Genomic DNA, 10,884 nt, shown 5'->3' on the forward strand with positions numbered 1-10,884 from the left:
GTGTGTCATTTACCAGCTGACGAAGGTCCTCAGAGAAGGTCTCAGGAAGAGCTTCATAGGAGCAGGTGAGTATCTTTGTAATAATCTCAACTGTGCTTTTTGCGGTAAACTAAATGGAATTAAAATATAAACCAGTTAACCAGTTGCAATGGTGAAAATGACAACATACAACTTTTACGCCAATTGAGACAAAACAACCTATACTGTTCAACCAACACAATTTCAAATCAATAATCACTGCTAAACCACAATCTAACCCGGACCCCAATGCTCATGTTTGAAATATGCTTTATAGCATTGAAACTGCAATATGAACACAACATGAGCAGAACAAAATTTATAACAAAAATCTTTTCCATATACTGTAGGCCTACATATAAAGTGACTAAACACAAAAGTTGTCCATTGGATTTGTGTGCTATTGTATTTGTTTCTATAAATCATGTGAAGCCATTCAATAGCTTTCAAATTAATATCTGGCGTATATTAGATGCACACCAGAAGAGATGAGTACTGTGTTCCTTAAATTTTCAAACGTATCATAAATTGGAAACATAGGATTATTATTATATAGCTTATTATATTGTATAGATTATTGATACATTATACAGAACATATAATTCAGATATGTTCACTTAGGGTAATTGTTTCTTTTAATAAACAATATTTTGGTTAATAAACCAGCTAAAATAATTGCATTTATTGTATTGGTTTGAAAATGTGATGAAAGGTTGATTGATTTGTCTCAATAAGAGTAAAGACCCATTCACACCAAGGACGATAACTATAAAGATATAGTTTTAAATATAAAAGCATAACAAATAACAACACAGAGAAACAATATCAGCCTGTCATCTTCGAGTATTAAAAAAACGAGCCAATGCACATTGGCGTGTGAGATTTGCATCTTGCGCTCCACCCCGCAGCTCGGGTATAAATACGGAAGCACACACCACTGGTCTTTCACTTCAGAGCCGATCGGATGTCGATGTCTCTGAAGAGTGTTGAAGTGTTTTCAACGAGCGAGTGTATCGGTGCTTCCTCCGGAAGTCTCTCCCGGTGCTGGTGTGTTACAGCGCGAGTGCAGCGGTGATCGCGAGCCCTCTGAGCTCTCAACTGCTGTTTTAACAGCATTCTCTGTGTTTGTTTGTTCTGACGGTTGATTAGAGGGCGAAGAGGGTGAGTGCTTCACTGGTACAGGCTGCACCATCTCCTGTCAGTGTTGCCGCGGTCATTCCCCTGTGTGCTCCGGCACTGGTTGAGAGCACTATTTCCTGAAAGAGCAACACGGGTGTATCTGCCTCTTTTTCAAGATGCCATTCCACCCGTGCGTTTCTGGATGCAGTCGTTCCCTGTCCCCAGCTGACGGTCACAATAGATGCATTACGTGTTTGTGCTTACAGCATGCTGAAGCAGCTTTTGTGGATGGTTCATGTTCCCATTGCGGGAACATGACTATCTCGGTGTTGAGATCGAGACTCGCCTTCATTCTTGGCCAATCCCAGAGGAGACCTACTGTGCCGTGTGTGAAAAAACATACTTTTTCAGAGGCTCCTAGGGCAAACCCTCAGCCCGTGGTCAGACCCTTCGTTTCTCTGGGCCGGAGTGCTCCTAGAACAAGTGTCCAAGTATGCTGTGGTCTCCACAGATGCCTCCAACACCGGCGGTGGGGCCATGTACAACGGGCATGCAGTAGCGGGGGTCTGGGCGGCATATAAGTGAGCACATTTTACTGGTGCAAAGACGAGTATGTGTATTTGTAAATTTTACAACATTTGCAAATGCTTTTTATCACTTGATTAAAAGCACCATCATTACTAGTAAATCATGTTACATATATATGCCTATAGGCACTGCTGTACAGACAAATAAAGCTCTGTAAACACTTGTATTTTTACAACACTGTAAATGTGTCCCATCGGATAATCAAAAGTTCTACACATTCTTGCGGTCTTCATGCCCACTTAAACACTCGGGCCAAACACAAGAATAAACATCATGCAAGTGTAGCTGGTGTGCATTAAGAACATTTATTTTGTGATTATACTTGCCATGACCATTTTTGGGCTTTCCTCATTCTTTCCGTCCGCCACTGACACACTTTGCTTCTTCCCAGTCTGCATGCGCATTCACAGCGGTGGGTCACGCAAGTTTACATGCTGATTTATTAAGGCCGTAATCTTGTAAATGATTGTTTCATACGTTATACTGTTATATTGTGACTTCAAGTCCCTCTGTGATGGATTCATTATCTGGTTTTTACTACAGATGTTATAAAAGGAGGATTTGTTTGGACAAATTTCTGCATTCTAGAGTGATTCTGAGTAGACTCAACACAGATAACACACCGCTACACACGTAGACAAATGGTGAAGTGCAAAGGTCGCAAGAATGGAACGGCCATTTATGTCAAGATGATCAGGGATGAAACACGAGTTATGCAGTCCAGCAATATCATTAAAGCTGCTGTTTAGTTGTGAATGTTCAAATGTAAATTGTAAATGTTCATTTCATTTTTTGATAAAGGTTCATATTAATATAGACTAACACTGACAAAGACAATATGCAAATATAGAGAAACAGAGGAAGACAAACACAAATAAGGAGGAAGTAAAATATGAAAATTAGTTTTAGAGAAATACACAAATGATGTGATGAGCTGAATGAGGGATGAGAGCAGATATAATAATAGCGTAGTGTAAATCTGCAGACAGAAACATCAGACTCAGGACAGAAACACACGACCTCTAAAGTAAGAACATGTTCATTCTTCAAACACAATTACACTTTCAGATGTTAATATTGTCTCAATGATTATGTTCAGTGAATTCATGCTGCTGTTGAGATACTAAATTAAATGGTCATATTTTACTCCAAAATGAATCTGGGAATGTTTGATTTCTGAGATTTTCTATGTGTTTCTTCTTCAGAAATGGAGCAAACTCTATATTTGATTCTTCTCATTGGTGAGTGTGTTTGTTGTATTATTTATGGTTTATAGTTTCATCAGGTTTGACCCTGTTATGAAAAGCATTAAATCAAACGCTCTCTTTCACAGCTCTCTGCTCCGTATCTGAATGTGTTCAGCGTCAGTATCACTTTATAAACATGAACAAGACCTGGACTGAAGCTCAGAGATTCTGCAGAGAGAAATACACAGATCTGGCCACCGTTGACAACATGAACGACATGAACGAGCTGAACAAGAGTGTGAATGATGGACGTGTCTGGATTGGGCTGCAGAGGAAATGGCAGTGGTCTTCAGGTGAACCTGCGCTCTATCTGAACTGGGGATTTGGACAACCTGATGGCAGAGATGAGTGTGCTATGATGAAAAATGGAGAATGGCATGATGTGAAATGTAGTGACAACCTGACTTTCATCTGCAGTTCATCTAACAGTAAGTGCAGCTCCATACAATCACAATAAACATTCATTTATAAAAGATACACCATAAACTGTACTGGAAAATCTAATTAGTTTGACTTACTTAAAAGCATGCAAACCAATTGCCTTAAAAAAAAAAAGAAAAAAAAAGTAAAGTGAAATAGGAATAGATGTTGTACTGACAAAAGCTTAGATAGAATAGTTCAGTTACACAAGAGTTCCAGTAACTAAAAAAGAACTGAGAGTACTTGATGATTTACTGGGCTACTGGACAACCTGAAGGCAGAGATGAGTGTGCTATGATGAGAAAAGGACAATTGCATGATTTGTCATGTAGTGATACTCGTCATTTCATCTGCAACAGTGAGTGCAGCTATTTACAATTACAACCATTCATTTATAGATGCACCATAAATATAACGGCTCCAGAACGTCTTCTACTAACACACACACAGTATTAACTTATAAATTAAAGGTGGGATAGGTAATTTCAGAGAGGCTAGCAATATCAAGCTAGCTTTGAAAGCATGAGATCCCACTCTCCCTTCAGTCTCCAAACCCACGGCTCCTTTAAAACACAAGAACACACACAGCAGAGTCGGCCAAGCATCAGAGAGACAGCGTCAAATTACCTCATGACTCAAAGCACATAACATTACAATAATAATGAACGTAAACAGCATACGGAGCTCTAGTTGTACCACCTGACTGCTGTAGATTCATTTCGGCGTTGATAGTGTTGACATAGAAACGCATAAATCCGAGTCTGAGGACGTGAACAGCTCCTGGTAGAACATCACAGGTTGCCAACAACGCAAGAAGTGCTCAAAATACGAAGTTCAGGCATTGTTCAGAGTAGCATAAGCCCGATAAGGGAGGATTAAAGGAAAAGGAAATAACTTTCTTTTTTTTTATGCGGTTAAGTGCTCACGGAAGAGATGAGTTTTCAGTTGTCTTTTGAAGGTTGTCAGGGATTCTGCATTCCGGATGAGGGTGGGGAGAGCATTCCACCAGCAGGGAACTGTGAATGAGAATGTTCTGGAAAGTGATTTTGTGGCTTTCTGTGATGGAACCACGAGACGTCGCTCGTTGACCGATCGTAGGCGTCTGGTAGGGATGTAGACTCGTAGGAGTGAGTGAAAGTAGGAGGGAGCTGAGCCTGTGATAGATCTGTAAGCAAGCGTCAATGCCTTGAACTTGATGCGAGCAGAGAGAGGTAGCCAGTGCAGAGAGATGAACAGAGGAGTGACGTGGGCCCTCTTGGGCTCGTTGAAGACAAGACGAGCTGCAGCGTTCTGGATCATCTGTAGAGGTTTAGTTGCACATGATGGAAGTCCAGCCAGAAGAACATTGCAGTAGTCAAGCCTAGAAATGACCAGGGCCTGGACGAGAAGTTGTGTTGCATGCTCAGTTAGGAACGGCCTGATCTTCCTGATGTTGTGCAGTGCAAACCTGCATGATCGAGCTGTCTTTGAAATGTGGTCTGTGAAGGTCAGCTGGTCATCAAATGTTACTCCAAGATTTCTGACCGACCTTGATGGGGTGATTGATGATGACTCTAGCTGGATAGTGAAGTCGTGCTGTAGAGATGGATTGGCAGGGAGGACGAGAAGTCTTTGCCAGGTTGAGCTGCAGGTGATGATCCTTCATCCATGCCGAGATGTCAACCTTTTCATGCTAAAATGCTGAACTGTTTTATCTTCAATCATGGAGGTCTGCGCAATCGGGCCGTTTTGTCTATGGTGCACACTAGGGATGTTTAGACCCCAATCAAATAATACACTTTATCTTTTACCTCTATAGTTGTAGACTAAATGTAGTTTAAAGAAGATCTAGCCTACATTTCTCTTTTTCATTAATGGAGATATGGAAAATATGCCATGCTTTAGTTTAGTGGATGATTTCTGTCCCCTAGTGGAAAACAAAGACCTTTAAAAGGAAAATGACATAATGAAATTACCACTATAACCAGTAGATGGCAGCAGAGGACTCGTTTGCTCATACAGCGCTGCAAGTATGACGTGACTTTGTAGGCCAACCGGCCAATAAAAAAACCAATAGGATTTTCCCATAGGCTTTTGGATTATCGCTAAAAACAAGCTCTGTAATTAACAAAAGTTTATGATATTTGCATGTTTTGTCCATCAAGATCACAGATGAACACAACTTTTATGAATTTTGAAGCATAAATGCAGTTGCCAGAAGTAAAAAGCTAAAGTTTGGCTATAAACGAACTACACAATGGTCCCACAAATTCAAGACTATCATCACTAAAGCTTCTGACAACTCTTTCAGTTTTTATCTAAAATCATGTTCCCAGAACATTGAGTTGGAATATAGTTTATAAGAGCACAATTATAAGCATAATGAGTGTAAAAGCGATCTGTTCGGCGTGATGACGTTTAATCTCCGACAGCCTCTGTAGTCCCATTTAGCCACTTGTTAGCAACAGCCTTTTTCAAGACATGTAAAAATCAGGAGTGGCGTAATATTGATGTATTGTATGTCGTAGAATAAAACGTGAAAGTGTCTTGAGCTTGTGTTCACCACAGACCTTATTTCAGCCATTTAACCAAAATCCCATTCAAAAAACCCATTGACTTCGGGACGATGGAACCAGAAGTGCTAAAATGCTGAACTCTGCAAAGTGATGTCATACTTGAACCACTCTATTTGCTCTTGCCACTTCATAATGTAGTTCTTTTCATGTTTTGCTTTTGGATTTATTATAAAATAGCTTTAGTAACAAATTATTAATGCTAATAAGTAAATAATGCATTTAATATTTTTTTTGGATTTATCAAAAATAAATAAATAAACTGATTTTTAAACATTGCTAAAGGACACGTGTGCAAAAAAAATTATTAAAAAAATATTTAAAGCTGCTAAAATTACCCAGAAAACACAAACTTATTTTCTTCTTCTGGTCTGTGTTGCTGTGGGTCTATTAGTCTGCATTTACACTACAGCACTAAATGCACAGGTCTATTTTGACAAATGTTTTGTCCCGTCCGTCGCTACGGTTATCACTGTCAATCACAGCAATTTCAGGAGTGACTGAGGAACAATGTAACGGATTCATTCCCGTAATTATATATTTTTTTCTTGGCAATTTGGTGTGCAGTTTTCATACTCTATGCTTTGCCTATCCTGTTATATAAAGTCCCTTCCATTTCTGGCCTCGCCCTGTGTGTGTGTGTGTGTGTGTGTGTGTGTGTTTAAGTTTCCTCGGAAAATGTTCCTTACAAATTATATTATTAATGTAATTTGTTAGTGAATATAGAACAGACTGTGGATAAATGTCGCACTTTCAATGTTGAGTCAATTTCTGTATAGAATTTTTTTTTTATGAAAAAATTTGAGTTAAAAAAAAAAAAAAAAAAAAAAACCTGATTTTTTTGTTGTTGTTTTTTTCTTAAAGTGAACACAGGACTCGTCTTTGTCAATCAGACGAAGAACTGGACAGATGCTCAGAGGTTCTGCAGACAGAATCACACTGATCTGGTCAGTGTGAGGAACCAGAATGAGAATCAACAGGTTCAGAAGTTCATCAATGATAGTCACATATCTAATGATGTCTGGATCGGTCTGTTCAGAGACTCATGGCAGTGGTCAGATCAGAGTAACTCCTCATTCAGATACTGGGCTCCTGATGAACCTAATAATGCTGGAGGTGATGAAAACTGTACAGTGATCAGACCAAACGCTCTGAGACAATGGGCAGACTTCTCTTGCAACGACCGATTTCCTTTTGTGTGTCATGAAGGTGAGCAGATCCTCACAAACACACACAATCCATCCATCACCTCCAGATCTCTTAAAGTTCACGCTACATGTCTGACATGACAGATTCCTCCACAGTGTTTGTTCTGCATGTTGTTTTTGATCAGTCTCTCTCTAGTTTTTGCTTGTGGTTTGTTTTGTGTCCAGATAAACTGATTCTGATCAACGAGACTCTGACGTGGCCTGAAGCTCTGAGATACTGCAGACAGAATTATACGGATCTGGTCTCGGTTCATTCAGACGAGATGCAGCGTCGTGTGATAAATGTGGTTAAACGTGCGTCTACTGAGGCGGTGTGGTTGGGTTTACGTCACTCCTGCACTGTGGGCCTCTGGTTCTGGGTGAGCGGAGAGACCGTGTGCTTTCATAACTGGGCTCCAGGGAACGGCACAGGAGATGAGGAGTGTGAGTCTGGAGTGAGATCTGGAGCAGTTCAGTCTGGAGGAGATCAGCGCTGGATCAGCCGTCCTGAACACGACAAACTCAACTTCATCTGCAGCAGATCTTAGGAGTGAAGCATATGTTTGTGTTGTTCTTAAGCAAAAGATTTTATAACTGGCAAACACTTTTTTGGTTTTAATCATCAGATAATGTGCTTATATCTACAATTAAATTAATTTCTGTAATTTAAAAGTATCATATGAGTCTTTTCACTATCAATGTAATGTTCTTTGGGTATTTAAAATACTAATGTGCACTATATGTTTTAAAGACCCCATGACATCAACATGAGTTTTCATCTGTGGCTTTTAGAAACATTTACATATAGTTCTCTTCTGAAAAAACGGCTCATTATTTTTACAGACCGTTCAGTCAAATATACTTGCTATTAAATAGAAAGTAGAAGATCATGATTCGAGGATGTGGCTCAAAGTATATTGGCTGTTTAAAATAAAATAAAAGCAAAGCACAAGCCACGTCGGTTGATTTCATGAGATCTTGTTATTCTGGTGGTGTGGCTTCTTTCTTCTCCTCACTCCTGTGTTTTGCACTAGTCATATATTTACTAATAACTTGTTTGAAAATGAAATATGGTTTATTCTTAAAGAAAAACTAAAAGTTGAGTATAAAGTATCTTGCAACCTGTAATTCAAAGGAGTGTTCAACAACACCAGCTCAAATAAACTTATTTACAAACAGCATTTTTGTGTTGTGACATTTATAAAACACATATATATATACAATTTTAATAATAGAAAATGGTGAATGATGGTAAACATTCTTTCAACTTAATTTTTATTAACAACTCAACATTCTACACAGTAAAATCCTCAGTGTTAAATGGACACTACTCTATGTATGGGTCCAATCTACATTCCAAAACTTCCATTAATTAGATATTTATGTGATTAAAGTTTGACTTTATTTCAGGCATACGTCTACAGAAGTTCTTACTGAGTGAATCACCCGTTTAAAAATGCAGAAGAAAGGAGAGTCTGCTGGCAAGAAGAGAATGTGACAGAGCTTGTAATAAAACAAGAATCAACATAAGCTTGGATTTTCGGAAGATGAGATGCGAGAACTGAAGGATTTGAAATGTGGTAAAAGATGCAGAGATTGTGTTTTTATTACTCAACGGGTGAGTAAGGTATTTTATTGAGCAGATCAATTGCCATATTTACTGTAGCTCTAACATACTTCACTGTAAAGCATTGTCTATTGTAATAGGTAAAGCTTTCTAGTCAGCTTGAGATCCTTATTCACGTACTATACATATTGATTTAAAACTTACAGTTGGTAAAATGAATTCCAGGCGTCACCAGGTGAAGTGTACAGTAGATCAAGAACACTGGAAATGGCCTCATTACATTAGAATAGTTTGTTCCCTGCATTGAGGGGAGGACTGAAATAAGTGCAGTCAAAATGGACAGTTCTCACTTTTAGTAATGGATCAGATCAGAATCGAGATATAAGACGGATATTGCGTGATTCACACTGATGTGCTTTGTTGCTAATAAACTGGATGAAATTTAAGTTCTGTTGATGCCAAAACTCGCTCACATCAACAGACATTGGGCCTCATTTATAAAATGTTGTGTAGAAACCGTCCTACATTTGAGCTTACGATAATTTCTCAAATGTGCGAATGTGTAAGTCAAAGAATGAACATAATCACAGAAAACGTGTGTTACGTGCCACATGCACTAACATATAGAGTGACGCCTATTAAAAGGTGTCGCCCAGAGTTCTATCTCCTGCTCCCGTAATCACACAACAAAAACAAGGTATCAGTATCGTTAGTTAAAGCTATAGGATAACACAATTACCGTCCTATACCGCTAACAGTCAGGAATGCCGCACACAAGCAGCTTACTCTACGAAAGAAACACTCGACAGCCAACCGGCTTTTCCACACCACTGTATCGGACACAACTCTTATCACACACACTATACAACAGCGTGAAGCAGGAGGGGGAACTCGACGAACAAGCCTTCCACACGGCTTATATTCACATGAGGAGTCCATCAGCCCCGCCCTTCTAATCAGCTGCACCTGTGACACTCAAATGAGCGCAAAATGACAGAGAGAGAGAGCAAAAAGAGAACAAAAAGAAAACATGCGCACACTCATTTGTTCTACACAATATAAACACATTTACGTTCTGATACGTAACAACGTGTGTACATCTCTCTTCCAGAAGTGAAATTTATAAATTGCAAAATAAATGAATCTTGAAATTGGAGTTGAAATTATGCGCAGCTGAATGGTTTATGATCTCCTCTTTGTAAATGCTGTCTAATTAATGTCATTAACATACAGTGAGGAAAATAAGTATTTGAACACCCTGCTATTTTGCAAGTTCTCCCACTTGGAAATCATGGAGGGGTCTGAAATTGTCATCGTAGGTGCATGTCCACTGTGAGAAACATAATCAAAAAAAAAAAAAAAAATCCAGAAATCACAATATATGATTTTTTAACTATTTATTTGTATGATACAGCTGCAAATAAGTATTTGAACACCTGTCTATCAGCTAGAATTCTGACCCTCAAAGGCCTGTTAGTCTGCCTTTACAATGTCCACCTCCACTCCATTTATTATCCTAAATTAGATGCACCTGTTTGAGGTCGTTAGCTGCATAAAGACACCTGTCCACCCCATACAATCAGTAAGAATCCAACTACTAACATGGCCAAGACCAAAGAGCTGTCCAAAGACACTAGAGACAAAATTGTACACCTCCACAAGGCTGGAAAGGGCTACGGGGAAATTGCCAAGCAGCTTGGTGAATAAAGGTCCACTGTTGGAGCAATCATTAGAAAATGGAAGAAGCTAAACATGACTGTCAATCTCCCTCGGACTGGGGCTCCATGCAAGATCTCACCTCGTGGGGTCTCAATGATCCTAAGAAAGGTGAGAAATCAGCCCAGAACTACACGGGAGGAGCTGGTCAATGACCTGAAAAGAGCTGGGACCACCGTTTCCAAGGTTACTGTTGGTAATACACTAAGACGTCATGGTTTGAAATCATGCATGGCACGGAAGGTTCCCCTGCTTAAACCAGCACATGTCAAGGCCCGTCTTAAGTTTGCCAATGACCATTTGGATGATCCAGAGGAGTCATGGGAGAAAGTCATGTGGTCAGATGAGACCAAAATAGAACTTTTTGGTCATAATTCCACTAAACGTGTTTGGAGGAAGAAGAATGATGAGTACCATCCCAAGAACACCATCCCTACTGTGAAGCATGGGGGTAGTAGCATCATGCTTTG

General features: G+C 39.4%; 1 protein-coding gene across 1 annotated transcript; it reads left to right on the forward strand.

Annotated features, from left to right (window-relative positions):
• The first annotated feature begins 2,628 nt into the window (after positions 1 to 2,628).
• Positions 2,629 to 8,311, forward strand: LOC311077205 (C-type mannose receptor 2-like). Its single transcript, XM_084139030.1, has 5 exons — positions 2,629 to 2,752; positions 2,931 to 2,966; positions 3,059 to 3,400; positions 6,809 to 7,153; positions 7,318 to 8,311. Exons 2-5 carry the CDS (start codon positions 2,933 to 2,935, stop codon positions 7,677 to 7,679), a joined length of 1,083 nt encoding a protein of 360 aa, XP_083995156.1. The 5' UTR covers positions 2,629 to 2,752; positions 2,931 to 2,932; the 3' UTR covers positions 7,680 to 8,311.
• Positions 8,312 to 10,884: the final 2,573 nt, after the last annotated feature.

This window comes from Abramis brama, assembly GCF_963993115.1.
Source record: "Abramis brama genome assembly, contig: SCAFFOLD_90, whole genome shotgun sequence".
Taxonomy (NCBI): domain Eukaryota; kingdom Metazoa; phylum Chordata; class Actinopteri; order Cypriniformes; family Leuciscidae; genus Abramis; species Abramis brama.